The sequence below is a fragment of the Geotrypetes seraphini genome, chromosome 10 (assembly GCF_902459505.1).
Source record: "Geotrypetes seraphini chromosome 10, aGeoSer1.1, whole genome shotgun sequence".
NCBI lineage: Eukaryota > Metazoa > Chordata > Amphibia > Gymnophiona > Dermophiidae > Geotrypetes > Geotrypetes seraphini.
This window is the reverse complement of record NC_047093.1, coordinates 4,122,340-4,139,775: the sequence shown is the minus strand read 5'-3', so window position 1 is coordinate 4,139,775 and position 17,436 is coordinate 4,122,340. Positions and strand designations below refer to the sequence as shown.

General features: G+C 42.4%; 1 protein-coding gene across 2 annotated transcripts in view; it reads left to right on the top strand.

Annotated features, from left to right (window-relative positions):
* The window catches only part of DNAH17 (dynein axonemal heavy chain 17), a 954,442-nt gene that overhangs the window by 499,885 nt on the left and 437,121 nt on the right, over positions 1-17,436 (top strand). For both annotated transcript variants that reach the window (XM_033960179.1, XM_033960181.1), the window contains 3 exons: positions 255-392; positions 2,679-2,811; positions 11,842-11,969. In XM_033960179.1, the coding sequence (XP_033816070.1) occupies positions 255-392; positions 2,679-2,811; positions 11,842-11,969 (399 nt within the window). The remainder of the gene's footprint in view (positions 1-254; positions 393-2,678; positions 2,812-11,841; positions 11,970-17,436) is intronic.

Genomic DNA, 17,436 nt, shown 5'->3' with positions numbered 1-17,436 from the left:
CCCCTTGCTCTCCCTCCACTTCATTCCCTCCTTCCCACAATGTAGCATCCCTTCCCCAGGAAGAATTTCAATACATCTTCTGGGAGTTAAAGCAACCTCCTTCCCAGTTCTATGTCAAGTGTTTTTAGGGTTCCATAACCAGTGTGCCTTTGAGTGAACAGAGATATCTGGAGGTGTACTGAACCTTTGGAAAATGAAATGATGCCCTTTTGTGGGATTTCTCATGCTGAATTTTTTGGTTTTGCCTTTCACAGATTATTAAGCAATCCATACTAGCCCTGAAACTACAAGCTGAGGATAGCTTTTTGCTAAAAGTAGTTCAATTGGAAGAGCTGCTGCAAGTGAGACATTCTGTATTTGTGATCGGAAACGCAGGAACTGGAAAATCCCAGGTCAGAAAATGGACTTCTAGATCTTTGTATTAAAAGCAACGCTATTATTTTTCAAGGGCTTTTATAAGATGTCTAGCACCAGCAACAAACAGAAGAAGCCATTAGAAAAAGAGGGGATTTGTCCATGAAAGTTGTGGTACGCAGCCTATGCCTGCTAGGTGTGTCCCTAGTGCAGAGCCCTGTTTAAAGGCCAACCCTTCCCCCAGTGTTACTGATAAACCTTTTTTTGATTCTCCTGATGCTATTTCTCTCTTGCTCTCTAGAGGGAGTCAGAGAGCACGAGTGCAGAGCGCCCATCCCCCTCTCAGGCCCGGGGTTGCTGATAATAAATACTTCCCACCTGAGGTTTGGGGGCGGGGCTGCAAACTAGTTGCCCAGAGAGGAAAGCTCCTGGGAGGTGAGTTAAAAGGAGGAGAGGCACAGGACAAGCAGGAGAGCTCAGGGCTGGGAGATACTGATGGCAGTTCTCCACTGGAATCTATGGAGCTGATGGAAGCCGGAGAAGAATCTGCTTTGAAGGAGAATGAAGAACCTCAAGCCATGGAAATTGACCCGGATCCATCTGCTGCTCCAGTGAGGGAGATTCTGCCAATGGAAGTTTGCTTCATGGAAGGCAAGCCGCTCGTGGAATAAAAGTGAGTAGCTGTGACCTTATTATATGAAGGACTTCCATGGTTATGCATTGCCCTGTGGGAGCTTTAGTAATCAAGAGCTCCAGAAGATTTGAAAGACTTTTGTGAAAGTTTTTTTGTGTGTTTCTCTTCCATGAGAAAGGACTGTTACCAACCCAGGTAGTGTGGGGTTCGCCTCACATATTTTGTGGTGGGATAGTGGGCCTGTTTGGCAGTATATCACCACGTGAAGCGCACTGCCTGCCCAGTATTCAAGCTGCTGCAATAGTCAAGTTTAAAGACTGTTGGTGTTTGGAATGTTTTGTTTTTTACGTTGCATGGAAATAAGTATGGGCTGAAGCCAATAGCCTGAGTTTTGGAAAGACTTGAACTTTTGAACATTTCCATTTTGAGACAGTTTGCTGTTTTGTGGGGTTTTTTTCTTTTTACTGTTTTGGGACTGTTTGCTAATCGCAGAAATATCCTGACAAGGTTTATGTTTACTATCCATGCAAGAATAAACCCTGATTTTGATTTAAGTAACTACCCTTACCTGGTGTGGCAGTGTTTTTCTTCCGCTATTATTTTCCTTGTGCAGCTCACCGCGGCTCACAAGAGCACAACTCCCGTGTCCCTGAGCCGGTTGGTGACAAAGTGTACTTGAGGCATCAATTCCATTGACATATGAGGTAGTCATATTTGGGACGATATTACATCTGAAGCTCTCATTGGACAGATATAAAGATTGGCTTTTCCTTATTATAACCAGGATAACCATACAAATGGTTACTCGCAATTGGAAGAACTGGGATCGCCTTAACTTTACTTTTTGGTGGGCAAATTTATGTTTAAGTTATAGGTTTGAAAAGATGAATGCGGATATGCTGGGGCATACTAAGAGATTCAAATTCATTTGGGGCCCATTGATGTCTTTTATGGATTTATTATAGTTGTCTTTTCCTTTATTTCTGTTGGTATAATGCACACACACCCAGGGGGAGGGAGGGCGGGAGGGGGGTATTTCTTTTGTATAGTTCTATTCTCTTATGAAAATGTTGGTTGGGTGGGGTTTTTTTAATGTTGTATGGATTTTGATTGATTATAAATGCATATATGATTAATATTATTTGTATAGATACTGTATTGCATTTTTGTTAGCTTTAGAAACTCAATAAAGATAAAAAAAAAAAAAAAAAGTAGCAGGTACTTGAATCCTGAACCTGGAAAGAACTGGTTTTCAATGCCAAAGCACTGAGTACAATTCCCTCCTGTAGGACCACCAGGCCAATCGGGTTTTCAGTAATGAATATGCATGAGAGAGATTTGCATATAATAGAAGTGACAGGCATGCAAATCTGCTCCATACATATTCATTAGGGCTATCCTGAAAACCAGATTGGCCTGGTGGTCCTCCAGGACAGGGTCGGGGATCACTGCTCTAAACCCCAGATCAAAATAAAATATAGAGCATGTCATTTAGAATCAAATAGTTTTCATCCTTTATTTAACCCCTGAGATCATTTTCATTGAGGTGAATGCCCTTCTCTGAATAGTCATCTTTATTTGTCACTTTCCCTTTTGAATTTTTCAAGATAAAATTAATTTCTTGATTTGGAAAGCATGCAGCGGGCACTAGGGATTTTCTCTTAGTAATAACAAGTTTCTGCTTTTAAAGGTATTGAAATCCCTAAATAAAACTTATCAGAACATGAAGAAGAAGACAGTTGCAGTGGATCTGGATCCCAAGGCTGTCACCTGTGATGAGCTCTTTGGTGTTATTAATCCAGCTACCAGAGAATGGAAGGATGGTAAAAAGTGACCCTACCTGAACTGCATTCATTTCTGGTTACAGTACATGTGGAACCTATACATTAAAACTTACATTAAAATGTTTCTGGCAACAGCAAAGTAAACAAAGAAGGGTCTAAAGCAAAGCTAAGGACAGAACATTCTAAATCTTTTAAAATTATGTTAAAAACTATTCGTTTGTTTTTAAAGAAGCATTCGGACAAGGTATTACTCATATCTTCTAAATGTTTTGGATCCTCAGTTAGCAGTCCTGTGAAATCTTAATGATATTTCATTTAGGAGTGAATGTTTTCTGGTATGTTTGTTGTTTGTATGGGTTAGGTCTATCCTATTTAACAATGGAGTTCCTTTTTATATGTACAGTGGTACCTTGGTTTGCGAGCATAATTCGTTCCAGAAGCATGCTCGTAATCCAAAGTACAGTGGTACCTCGGTTTATGAGCACACCGGTTTGCGAGTGTTTTGCAAGGCGAGCAAAACATTCACAAAATCGGCGCCTCAGAAACCGAGCGCGCCTTGATTTGCGAGCGCCCCACCCCCACAAACCGGTACCCTCCCCCCCGATCCGGCACCCCCCCCCACCGTGATCGGGCACCCCCCTGCCGTGATCGGGCACCCCCCCGCCGCGTCCTGAAGTCCCCCAGAGCTCTCTTCTTACTTTAATGTAGCACCGGCATGTCGGCCTCCTCTTCTGTTCTGGCCTTGAGCATGTGCGCATGCTCAAGGCCTGTGAGTTCACGTTCTCTCTGAGATTCTCCGAGATTTTTATTTCTCTTGATACTTATTTTTTATCTCTATTTTTTTTTATTTATTTTACTTATTTATTTTTAATTCTATCTTTAAATTTATTTATTCATTACTTGGTGGAATATTCATTTCTATCTCTATTTCTGTCTTTATATTTTATCTTTATTTTTCATAAATTGTCTCTTCAGGTACTTTAGTTAGATTGTGAGCCTTTGGGACAGTTAGGGAATTTCCAAGTACCTATCTTATTTATTTTTATTTATTGTATCTTTTAATGCATTCATTTTTGTAAACCGCTTAGAAACCTCACGGTTATTAGCGGTATATAAGAATTAAATTAAATTTCCCCATAGAAAACAATGGAAACTTGGACGATTGTACAGGTAGTAAGTAGACGCAGAAGATGAAGGGTTAAGTGGCTTTGTCCAGAGTCACAAGGAGCTGCAGAGGAAATTAAACTGAATTCCTTAGCCAAGCCAAAAGGAGCTGGAACAAACAAGAAGACTGACTACTAAACCTCCCTCATCGCCCAGCTCACCTCCTTCACTTCCAGCTCCTCCAGTGTCAGGAGCTCCACTGTGTGCGGCATGGTGGCATGCCAGCACCACTGTCACCTGCAGTCCAGAAATTAGAAGTCCTCTGTCAAGCGTCACCCACTAGCTGGCTGCCAGTGTCTCCACCTCTAACAGCCACAGGTCCTCCAGCAGGGTCATTTCTAGTCAGTGGTTACCTTTTTAACAACCCAACGCCCGCCTGAGTTTGGGAAAGCGAGTCAAGCGGAGAATTGCCCTTTTTATGGTGAAACAGCAGTGGCTCGAGCTCGGTTTTGGTTGTCGGTGCCCCACAGTTGGGTGGGAAGCGATTGAATAGGCGCACGCATGGCTGGCAGGAGGATAGGCATCCGCGTAACCACCCTGACATTTTCAGATTCCGGCGATGTTTGAGTCAGCGGAGGCGGATGTGGTGCCGGTGTCTCCACATATGCAGCCTTTGCCTTCTGTGCCCTGGTAGCACGGCTTCAGGCTGAAGTTGCTGCAGACGGAGAAAGGAAGCGTAGACAACAACCGGCAGAAGCTCACAGGTGACGCGTAAGTGCTCGTTTACCGAGGCAACGCTCGGTTTGCAAGTCAGTTTGCTGGAGTGTTTTGCTCATCTTGCAAAACACTTGCAAACCGCATTACTCGCAATCCGAGGTTTGGGACTGTATATATTTTTTTATTTTTTTATTTTCTAAATATTTAATTGTATTTTGTAAACCGCTTGGACCAGTAAAATGAATGAGCGGTATAACAAGATTACTAAACCATAAACATAGTTGTAAGAGCACTTATCACCAAACTGTTGCCATATGGTACCAACCATATGTAAGACCTCAAGTTCAATACCAGCCTGCACAAATTTACCTGCAAAAGCAAAACTAAGAACGTAAACTGCAGTCTTTGCCACAGCTCCAACTGCAAAAAGTCTCTTCCGTTTTTTAACTGGTTCCCTGAAGGTGGATGGCTTCAGCAACCACATCAGATTAGACTAAATTTCTGCAGCAAGCCCCTTCGTGAGGATCCTCCAAGAGACTCTCATCACAGTTCTAGCAGAATAAATTTATTTCTCTCTCTCTTTCTTTAGTTCATTTTCTATCCCGGTGTCCCCAAAGAGCTCAGAAGGGCTTACAGTTTAAACATACATATTATATAGTTGACAGGTTACAATTACAGAACAAGTTTACAATACAAGGTTGTATTCTAATTTGATACCAACAAATATAGATTTTCCAGGTTACAGTTTGCTGTAGTTATCCTTAACAGTGCATGTTTTTTTCAATACAAGTTTTTATCCTTGGGATCTAGTATCAATATACATTTCTGCAAAGAATAATAAGCTATTACTTATTATGACAGGAGTTGCCATTCAGCAGATTACATTTAATTGGAAAAATTGGAATAGATTAAATTATAGCTTTTGGTGGAATTCATTATGTCAGATGGAACAAATGTTAGCCTTGCAGAAAGGAAATTTTAATAACTTTCAGGAGGTTTGGAGGCCATTAATAGAATATGGTTAGCCGATATGGTTCTCCAACCTAGTGGCTGAGAAAATAAAGGCGAAAGAGTTGGCGTTCGTGAAATATAAAAAAAACCAAGAAGAGGAGAGCAGAAAGGACTACAGGGTGAAACTGAAAGAAGCCAAGAGAGAGATATGTCTGGCGAAAGCACAGGCGGAAGAACAAATGGCTAAAAATGTAAAAAAGGGAGACAAAAATTTTTTCAGATATATTAGTGAAAGGAGGAAGATGAAAAATGGAATTGCTAGGCTAAAAGATGGTGGGAACCAATATGTGGAAAGTGATGAGGAGAAAGCGAATGTGCTAAACAAATACTTCTGTTCTGTGTTCACAGAAGAAAATCCTGGAGAAGGACCGAGATTGTCTAGCAAAGTTACATGAGAAAATGGAGTAGATTCTGCGCCGTTCACGGAGGAGGGTGTTTATGAGCAACTTGAAAAACTGAAGGTGGACAAAGCGATGGGACCAGACGGGTTCCATCCCAGGATACTAAGGGAGCTCAGAGAGGTTCTGGCGAGTCCTATTAAAGACTTGTTCAACAAATCTCTGGAGACGGGAGTGATTCCTGGGGATTGGAGGAGAGCGGATGTGGTCCCTATTCATAAAAGTGATCACAGGGATGAAGCAGGAAACTACAGGCCGGTGAGCCTCACTTCAGTTGTTGGAAAAATAATGGAAGTTTTGCTGAAAGAAAGGATAGTGTACTTCCTTGAATCTAATGGGTTACAGGATCCGAGGCAACATGGCTTTACAAAAGGTAAATCGTGCCAAACGAACCTGATTGAATTTTTTGATTGGGTGACCAGAGAGCTGGATCGAGGACATATGCTAGATGTAATTTACTTGGATTTCAGCAAAGCCTTTGATACAGTTCCTCATAGGAGGCTGTTGAACAAACTTGAAGGGCTGAAGTTAGGACCCAAAGTGGTGAACTGGGTCAGAAACTGGCTGTCGGACAGACGTCAGGGTGGTGGTTAATGGAAGTCACTCGAAGGAAGGAAAGGTTAGTAGTGGAGTCCCTCAGGGATCAGTGCTGGGGCCAATCCTGTTCAATATGTTTGTGAGTGACATTGCTGAAGGAATAGAAGGAAAAGTGTGCCTTTTTGCAGATGATACCAAGATTTGTAACAGTAGACACCGAAGAGGGAGTGGAAAAGATGAAAAAGGATCTGCAAAAGTTAGAGGAATGGTCTAATGCCTGGCAACTAAAATTCAATGCAAAGAAATGCAGAGTAATGCATTTGGGGATTAATAATAGGAAGGAACCGTATATGCTGGGAGGAGAGAAGCTGATATGCACGGACGGAGAGAGGGATCTTGGGGTGATAGTGTCCGAAGATCTAAAGGTGAAAAAACAGTGTGACAAGGCAGTGGCTGCTGCCAGAAGGATGCTGGGCTGTATAAAGAGAGGCGTAGTCAGTAGAAGGAAGAAGGTGTTGATGCCCCTGTACAGGTCATTGGTGAGGCCCCACTTGGAGTATTGTGTTCCGTTTTGGAGACCGTATCTGGCGAAAGACATAAGAAGACTTGAGGCGGTCCAGAGGAGGGCGACGAAAATGATAGGAGGCTTGCGCCAGAAGACGTATGAGGAGAGACTGGAAGCCCTGAATATGTATACCCTAGAGGAAAGGAGGGACAGGGGAGATATGATTCAGACGTTCAAATACTTAAAGGGTATTAACGTAGAACAAAATCTTTTCCAGAGAAAGGAAAATGGTAAAACCAGAGGACATAATTTGAGGTTGAGGGGTGGTAGATTCAGGGGCAATGTTAGGAAATTCTACTTTACGGAGAGGGTGGTGGATGCCTGGAATGCGCTCCCGAGAGAGGTGGTGGAGAGTAAAACTGTGACTGAGTTCAAAGAAGCGTGGGATGAACACAGAAGATTTAGAATCAGAAAATAATATTAAAGATTGAACTAGGCCAGTTACTGGGCAGACTTGTACGGTCTGCGTCTGTGTATGGCCGTTTGGAGGAGGATGGGCAGGGGAGGGCTTCAATGGCTGGGAGGGTGTAGATGGGCTGGAGTAAGTCTTAACAGTAATTTCGGCAGTTGGAACCCAAGCACAGTACCGGGTAAAGCTTTGGATTCTCGCCCAGAAATAGCTAAGAAGAAGAAAAAAAAAAAAAAAAATTTAAATTGAATCAGGTTGGGCAGACTGGATGGACCATTCGGGTCTTTATCTGCCGTCATCTACTATGTTACTATGTTACTATATGGCCATTGAGACGCAGTAATTTGATGCTTGATCTCAATGCTCCAAATATCCTGAAGACCAGTTCTTGGTTTTTTATTCATGAATCCAGATATCAATTTATACCACTGTATGTCCCAGGAAGTCCACCTGAGAGCATAAGAACTCTAGACTATATTGATTAGTGAGATTTTCCATTCAGGGAACCCCGCCTGAATAGCCTGCTTCAATTGCAACCATCTAAAACTTTGTGATTTATCAAGACTAAATTTATGTTGTAACTGTGAAAACTCAAGAAACTTACCATTAGATATAACATCTTCTAGAATACGTATACCTATCATCACCCAATGTTTCCAGATCTAAAATCCGCCAATTTGAATCTTGGAGTTAAGCCATTTTCAAGAAAGGTTCGAAGGGAGATCCAGGAAACCACAGACCAGTGAGTCTGACCTCGTTACCGGGAAAGATGGTAGAGGCGCTGATAAAGGACCGCATCATTGATCACCTTGATGGACACAATCTGATGAGGACCAGCCAGCACTGCTTCAGGAAGGGAAGATCTTGCTTGACGAACTTGCTGCACTTTTTCGAGGGAGTAAACAGGCAGATAGACAAGGGCAACCCGGTCGACATTGTATATCTGGATTTTCAGAAGACGTTCAAGGTCCCGCATGAATGACTTCTTCGAAAAATTACGAGCCATGGAATCGAGGGTGAAATACTAATGTGGATTAAAAACTGGTTGACAGATAGGAAACAGAGAGTGGGGGTAAATGGACAATATTCGGACTGGAAAAGCATCACGAGTGGAGTGCCACAGGGTTCGGTGCTTGGACCCATACTCTTCAACATATTTATAAATGACCTGCAAATTGGTACGATGTGCGAGGTGATTAAATTTGCAGACAATACAAAGTTATTCAGAGTAGTGAAGACACAGAAGGATTGCGAAGACCTGCAACGTGACATAAACATGCTCAAGAAATGGGCTGCGACATGGCAAATGAGGTTTAACATGGATAAGCATAAGGTGATGCATGTCGGTAACAAAAATCTTAGACCCCCCAGGAAAGAGACTTGGGAGCACTGGTCAACAAGTCAATGAAGCCTTCCGCGCAATGTGCGGCAGCTGCGAAAAGGGCGAACAGAATGCTAGGATTGATTAAGAAGGGGATCATGAACAGATCAGAGAAGGTTGTCATGCACTGTACTGGGCCATGGTATGCCCCCACCTGGAATACTGTCGCCATACATGAAGAAGGACATAGTACTACTTGAAAGGGTCCAGAGAAGAGCGACTAAATTGGTAAAGGGGCTGAAGCAGTTGCCGTACAGCGAGAAATTAGAGAAACTGGGCCTCTTCTCCCTTGAAAAGAGGAGACTGAGAGGGGACATGATCGAAACATTCAAGATAATGAAGGGAATAGACTTAGTAGATAAAGACAGGTTGTTCACCCTCTCCAAGGTAGAGAGAATGAGAGGGCGCTCTCTAAAGTTAAAAGGGGATAGATTCTCAGCGAGTGGTAGAAAACTAGAACACTCTTTCAGAGGCTGTTATAGGGTAAAACACCCTCCAAGGATTCAAGACAAAGTTAGATCTGAACTAAAGGAGGAAATAGCGGAACTACTATAGCAGGTTTGTAATCTACCCCTGAAAACAGGCGTGATCCCGGAGGATTGGAACATAGCTAATGTTACACCCATCTTTAAAAAAGGATCGAGAGGTGACCCAGGGAACTACAGACCAGTAAGTTTGACTTCGGTTCCGGGAAAGATGGCGGAAGCGCTGATAAAAGACAGCATCGACAAGCATCGAGAAAGGAATAAACTGATGAAAACAAGCCAACATAGCTTCTGCAAGGGAAGATCGTGCCTAACGAACTTATTGCACTTCTTCGAAGGAATTAACAAACGGATGGACAAAGGGCATCATATACTTAGATTTCCAAAAAGTCTTTGACAAGATACCTCATGAACGACCTACTACGGAAACTGAAGAGCCATGGGGTGGAAGGAGATGTACATAGATGGATCAAAAATTAGTTGGCGGGTAGAAAGTAAAGGGTGGGAGTGAAGGGCCACTACTCGGACTGGAGGAGGGTCACGAGTGGTGTTCCGCGGTACGTGGACCGCTGCTGTTCAATGTATTTATAAATGATCTAGAAACAGGGACGAAGTGCGAAGTAATAAAATTTGCAGACGACACAAAACTATTTAGTGGAGTTGGGACTAAAGAGGACTGTGAAGATTTACAAAGGGACCTGAACAAACTAGAAGAGTGGGCGACAAGATGGCAGATGAAGTTTAATGTAGAGAAATGTAAAGTTTTGCATGTAGGAAACAGAAACCCGAAGTACAGCTATACGATGGGAGGACTGGTAATGGGTGAAAGTACCCTAGAAAAGGTCTTGGGGTAATAGTGGACAAGACAATGAAGTCGTCGTCACAATGCGCAGCGGCCTCTAAGAAGACAAATAGAATGCTGGGTATTATCAAGAAAAGTATTACAACCAGAACGAAAGAAGTAATCCTGCCATTGTATCGGATGATGGTGCGCCCGCATCTGGAGTACTGCGTCCAATATTGGTCGCTGTACCTTAAGAAGGATATGATGATACTCGAGAGGGTACAGAAAAGAGCAACACGATTGATAAAGGGTATAGAAAACCTTTCATATGCTGAAAGATTAGAGAAACTGGGGCTCTTTTCCCTGGAAAAGCGGAGACTTAGAGGGGACATGATAGAGACTTACAAGATCATGAAGGGCGTGGAGAGAGACAGATTCTTCAAACTTTCAAAAACTACAAGAACGAGAGGGCATTCGGAAAAATTAAGAGGGGACAGATTCAGAACCAATGCTAGGAAGTTCTTCTTCATCCAAAGGGTGATGGACATCTGGAATGCGCTTCCGAAGGGTGTGATAGGTTCAAGAAGTGTGTGATAGGGGTTCAAGAAGGGATTAGATAATTTCCTGAAGGAAAAGGGGATAGAAGGGTATAGATAGAGGATTACTATACAGGTCCTGGACCTGACAGGCCGCCGCGTGAGCAGACTGCTGGGCATGATGAACCTCTGGTCTGACCCAGCAGAGGCACTGCTTATGTACTTATGTTCTTAACCCCTCTATGCCATACCCATTGATACCTTTTTTATTCTTCCTTCCTCCCCAAACCACTCACCACATCCTAACCACTAACTTACCCAATGATACACACACCCTTCCCACCCCCTACTATTCCCCTAGGGGACAACTAATGCCTTTATCTCTGCTGTATCTTCAAGGGCAGCAAGGACTGGTGGATAAGCTCTGCAGCAAATATCCCACAGTTGCTTAAATTGGAGCATCACCCAAGGATGACCCACCTTGGCCAACCTTATGACAGACTGAATTTTGCCACTATCCAGATAAGTTCCAGTGTTGACCACTTTATCCGGATGTTCAGTACCTAATCTGGATAGTAGTGCCGAATCTCTTGATAATTTTTGAATGCTGCAACAGCTGAATATTTTTTTTTTTAATTCTTTATTCATTTTAAATCATAAACAAGTGTACAATAATATATCCATTAAATTTCAATGTAACACTTGAAAATCTTAATCATATCATCAAGAACAAAAGTATATATCCCCACCCCCCACCCTACTGAAATTAAAATTCATGAATCATTTTCAAACATACAACAACATGCAACAGCTGAATATTAATTTGATGGTGTTTGCTTTTCTGCAGGCGTTCCCAGGAATAGAGAATAGGGAAAGTGCAGGTGGGATAAGTACTTATGCGTGTATTTCCTAAATAAACACACACATGCTGATTACTTTCACAAATACATATACAACTTTACAGCTAGCAATTTGTGCTGTAGATTTTGATTAAGTTGTTAATGGGCATTTCTTTTTTTTTTTTTTTTTTCAATTCTTTATTCATTTAAAAAAAAACTTACAATAAGTGTAACAGCATTTATATCATTTTAAACTCCAATACAACACTTAATGGGCATTTCTAACAAGTTTATATTTTACAGGTCTTTTCTCTTCAATAATGCGAGACCTAGCTAACATTTCCCACGATGGTCCAAAATGGATTATTCTTGATGGAGATATAGACCCAATGTGGATAGAATCTCTAAATACAGTCATGGATGATAACAAGGTTTGTATCTATACGAGAAAAGTTTGTCCAAGACATTAACAAGTTCTCTCTTTCTACTGTGATGAGGTAGATCTTGGAGGGCAGTTTTCAAACCCTTTTCATAAGCTGTTCAAACATTGTTCTACTCAGTGTAAAAGTATTTTTACTCGCAACAAAAAAGAGACAATAAGGGGATATATGTACTATGATGAGATATATATTGTTGTGCATTACTTTGTATAATAAAATGAATAAAGAGTTTGAGGAAGAAAGGGTGGGGGGAGGGACAGATTTAATGTAAGATTAATTGTATTATGAAAGAGGGATGTATAAATATGTATAAGTTTGGATGAAATATTTTGTTGATATGGGAAGGGATGGGAGGTGGATGGGGGGTATTAAAACATGTATAATAATATTGTTTAAGAATGTCAAGTGAGTTATGTGAATTAATTGTAATAATATTGTACACTTGTTGAAAGAAATAAAAAGGAATAAAGATTAAAAAAAAAAAAAAGAGACAATGTTAGATGTGGAAAGTTTTCATTTTCAAAGCCCTGTGCATGCTTTCTCATAGGGCTGCCTGAAATCTCAAAGGGATACTTTGATCATTGCCACATTTCTATCCAAAATAAAACTCTATAAGATTCAGTCAGATATCTTTATTGCCATGACAACTTTACAATTTATAAGGTGTGCTTTTAACTTTGTTGGGTTATTTTCCAAGGACATTATTTGTTTGAATTTATATCCTGCCCTCCCGGAAGAGCTCAGAATGGGTTACAAGTTTACATACATAATAAAGCATAGAGCATAATGGTAGTCAAAAAGCATGGCAGCAGGCAAGACCTCATCCAGCATTAGTCTTCCATGTGGGTGATGTTATCTGATGTTCTCCAACTTGTTTAGAACATTGCTTCATGCATGCACGTGTCTTTTCACCTGCCACTGTCTTAGAGGGCCTAGCCAGTTATCCAGTAGCGTACCTAGGGGGGGGCAGTCCGCCACGGGTGCACACCCCAAGGGGGTGCACAGGAGAGAGCTGAGTGTTCTCCCTAGGGCAGGGGTGCCCAATAGGTCGATCGCGATCGACGGGTAGCTCGCCAAGGCAAAGTGAATCGATCACCCAGGACTCACTTTGCCTTGGCGATCTATCGGGCCGATCAGTCTTCCTCTCCCCGATGTCAATTCTGCCGTCGGAGAGGAAGTTCGGGCCAGCCAGTTTGGCAGAAATGAGAGGAATGCTGGTCGGCCCGAAGCAGGGAGAACATGGGGCGTCGTCGGCGTAGGCGTCGGCTTTGGGGCCTGTTATCCATTGGTGGCAGTTTGGGTCCTGTTCCCCGATGGCAGTGGCTTGGGGAAGGGCAGGGAGAAAGAAAGAAAGAAAGGGGCAGGCAGAGAGACAGAAGGAAAGAAGAGAAACAGAAAAAAAGAAAGGGGGCATGAAGAGAGAAAGAAAGAAAGGTCAGGGAGAGAGGAAGAAAAAGTTGGTGGAGGGAATGAGGTGTGGAGGAGAGGAAGCATACAGGCTGAAAGAAAGATTGGATGCACAGTCAGAAGAAGAAAGTGCAACCAGAGACTCATGAAATAACCAGACAAGATAGGAAAAATGATTTTATTTTAAATTTAGTGATCAAAATGTGTCTGAATTTATATCTGCTGTCTATATTGTACAATATGGTCCCCTTTTACTAAACCGCAATAGTGGTTTTTAGCGCAGGGAGCCTATGAGCGTCGAGAGCAGCGCTGGGCATTCAGCGCAGCTCCCTGCACTAAAAACTGCTATTGTGGTTTAGTAAAAAGGGAGGGGGGGTGGGTATTTGTCTATTTTTGTATGGTTGTTACTGAGGTGACAGTGCATAGAGTCATCTGCTTTGACCTCTTTGAAAAAACCCCGGAATAGGAATGATAAGAACATAAGCAGTGCCTCTGTCGGGTCAGACCATAGGTCCATCCTGCCCGGCAGTCCGCTCCCGCGGCGGCCCAAACAGGTCACAACCTGTCTGAATCACCAGAAGGGGCTCCCTTGCCACCTTGGTTTCTCATTGAAGTCCTATCTTCCAATCGAAGTCCTAACCCTCCGGTCTTGCACATGCACGACCTGGTTGGGTTTCTATACTTATTACCTGGTTAGCTTTCTATACTTGTGTTACATCCTAGCTCCTCCCTCAGTATCCCACGATCCCTTTATCCCTCAGGAATCCGTCCAATCCCTGTTTGAATCCCTGTACCGTACTCAGCCTGATCACTTCCTCCGGTAGCGCATTCCAAGTGTCCACGATCCTTTGGGTGAAAAAAAACTTCCTTGCATTTGTTTTGAACCTATCTCCCTTCAGTTTCTCCGAATGCCCCCTCGTACTTGTTGTCCCCTTCAGTCTGAAGAATCTGTCCCTATCCACCCTCTCTATGCCCCTCATGATCTTGAAGGTCTCTATCATATCTCCCCTGAGCCTCCTTTTTTCCAGAGAGAAGAGCCCCAGCCTATCCAACCTCTCGGCGTATGGGCAGTATTCCAGCCCTTTTACCAGTTTCGTTGCTCTCCTTTGGACTCTCTCAAGTACCGCCATGTCCTTCTTGAGGTGCGGCGACCAATACTGAACGCAGTATTCCAGATGTGGACGCACCATCGCTCGATACAATGGCATGATGACTTCCCGCGTCCTGGTTGTTATGCCCCTCTTTATGATGCCCAGCATCCTGTTGGCTTTTTTCGAGGCTGCTGCGCACTGTGCAGATGGCTTCAGTGATGCATCCACCAGCACACCCAAGTCTCTCTCAAGTCTGCTGTCTCCCAACAATGCCCCCCCCCAATTTGTAGTTGAACAACGGGTTCTTTTTCCCTATATGCATGACCTTGCATTTTTCCACGTTAAAGCGCATTTGCCATTTGTTTGCCCAGTCTTCCAGCTTGTCCAGGTCCCTTTGCAGGTCCTCACACTCCTCCCTGGACCTAACTCTGCCGGACAGTTTGGTATCGTCTGCAAATTTTATAACCTCGCACTTTGCCTCCTTTTCCAGGTCATTGATAAATAACCTGGAAAAGGAGGCAAAGTGCGAGGTTATAAAATTTGCAGACGATACCAAATTAACAATTCTATGCGTACAGTGTGCGTTGTGTTTTATTTAAATTTTATTGTTGGTAGATCATTTTGACTTGGCCACAAAGGTAAGGGGGAGTGAGGGAGGGGAGCTGCTGAAAGACATCTAGTAATCCTTGCAGGCTTGACTGTGCAGGGAATTATTTTTGTAAAATCGTGTTTTGTTATGTGACTGGCATTATTTAGACTTTAATTTCTATGAATAAATAGAATGAAATTGCTTGTTTTTATGTGCGTGCGCTGAAGGAAAGTGGAGAGAGAGTGGGCTGAGGACGCTGAAGGGAAATGGGGAAGAGAGAGTGGGGAGAAGACGCTGATTTATAAATTGACAATTGTACAGAATATTGTTTCTTTTTATACTTTAATATAAACAATTCAAAGCTTGTGTGGATGGAATCAGGTGGTTTGCGGGGATGGGGACCGAGCTTACAGGGATTAGTCCAATAAAATGGTATTTTTTTATTTCTCATTATTTGTTTTATTTTTATTTGTTAATTTGTAAAGTGGTGATTGTTATGTATCAGTTTTTTTCAAATTTACATTTACTGTCTTTTTATTTTGCACTGTATTAGAGGACATGTTTTTGTGGTGTTGCATTGTATCCAGGGTCTGGTTTCTTGGCGGTTCAATTTAACTTTTGTCTACATATTTCTATTTTTAGTTTGTGATTATTCCATATTGGGCGAGGGTGTATCTCAACCCATGCGGAGTTTCACAAGGATCACCTCTATCACCTACGCTCTTCAACCTCTTTATTTCCTCCCTTGGAGCCACTTTAGAGAACTTAAATGTTACATCCTTCAGCTACGCAGACGACATCACCATACTCCTCCCCTTCGACCCATCAGAGCCCACCACTACAGAAAAACGAAATAACCCTAGATGCAATCGAAAAATGGATGGTAGACCACAAACCGAAACTAAACTCAGATAAAACAAAATTCTTTCTGCTCGAAAAGGCCAAAACTCCCACCATTACAGAACTGAAAATTAAAAACACCAAATACCCAATACAGCCCGAACTCAAAGTCCTAGGAGTAACGATAGACAGATGCTGCACAATGCAGTCCCAAATCAATAAAACATCCCAGAAAGCTTTTTTAATTATGAGAAATCTACGTAAAATAAGAAAATTCTTCGACCCAGCACAATTCAGGCTAATTGTCCAATCCCTAGTCTTAGGTCTACTGGACTATTGCAATTCCCTCTATCTACCTTGTCCTGCCAACATGATAAAACAACTTCAGACTATACAAAACACTGCCCTCAGACTGATCTACTCCCTGAGAAAATATGATCATATTACAACTGCCTTCCTAGACTCTCACTGGCTACCTATGCAAGCACGAATTCAATTCAAATTCTACTGTCTATTATTCAAAGCATTAAACGGCTCCGCCCCCCCCCTATCTAAACAACCACCTAAACCAGATCCTCACCTCAAGACAAAGAAGAACTCCGAACCCTTTGGCCTTCCCTCCACTCAAGGGCACTCAGCGCAAAAAGATGTTTGATAACCTTCTGGCGACGCAAGCAGCAAAACTTAACCACTCCATCTCCAACCTGTTGACAGCAACGGGCGACTTCAAAACTTGGAAGCGCATGTACTCGGTCGGGTAAACGGTGAGCTCCGTCCCGATAGATTTTATTAAAGGATTTAATAAGTTACAAATTTGTTTTTTCGCCGTAAAACAGGAAGATATCGTAGTCTTATGGCGTCTGGTAAACAGAATAAGGCCGATTTGATGCCGACGGCATCTGGGGGTGCAAAAAGAGCAAAGCCAGAGCCTCCGACCCCCTCGAAGAAATCAAACGGCTAAAAATAATATGGATAGTGCAGAAATCCTCCGTGAGCTGCGGGCAATTAGAAATATTGTCTCTGAAAACTCTAAGGATATTAAGGAGGTGAAAGAAGAGATGGCTGTATTAAACAGGAAAATGGAACTTGTGGAAAACAAAATAGTGAATCTAAATGATAGAATGATGGCAGTTGAAACAGATTTGTTTCGAATGAAGCCTGTGAATAAAAAAATTGAGGTACTTACTACATTGCTGGAAGATTGCTGTAATCGGGAGAGGAGGAGTAACTTGAGACTGCTTGGGATACCGGAAGGGGCAGAGAAAAGTAATATGACTTCCTTTTTAGAGAACCTCCTACCTAAAATCCTCCCAATCAAGACAAAGTACCCTTTAGAAATAGAAAGAGCCCATAGGATACTTTCCAGGAAGTCTGACAAGCAAAATGGACTGCATCCAATAATATTTAAGCTTTTAAGACACCAGCAGGTTATGGAAATTATAAATCTGGCTAAGGAGAACAGAAATCTGAAGTTTCAAAATTCTCGTTTACATATTGTGCCAGATTTTGCACCTGCCACAGCAGCTAAAAG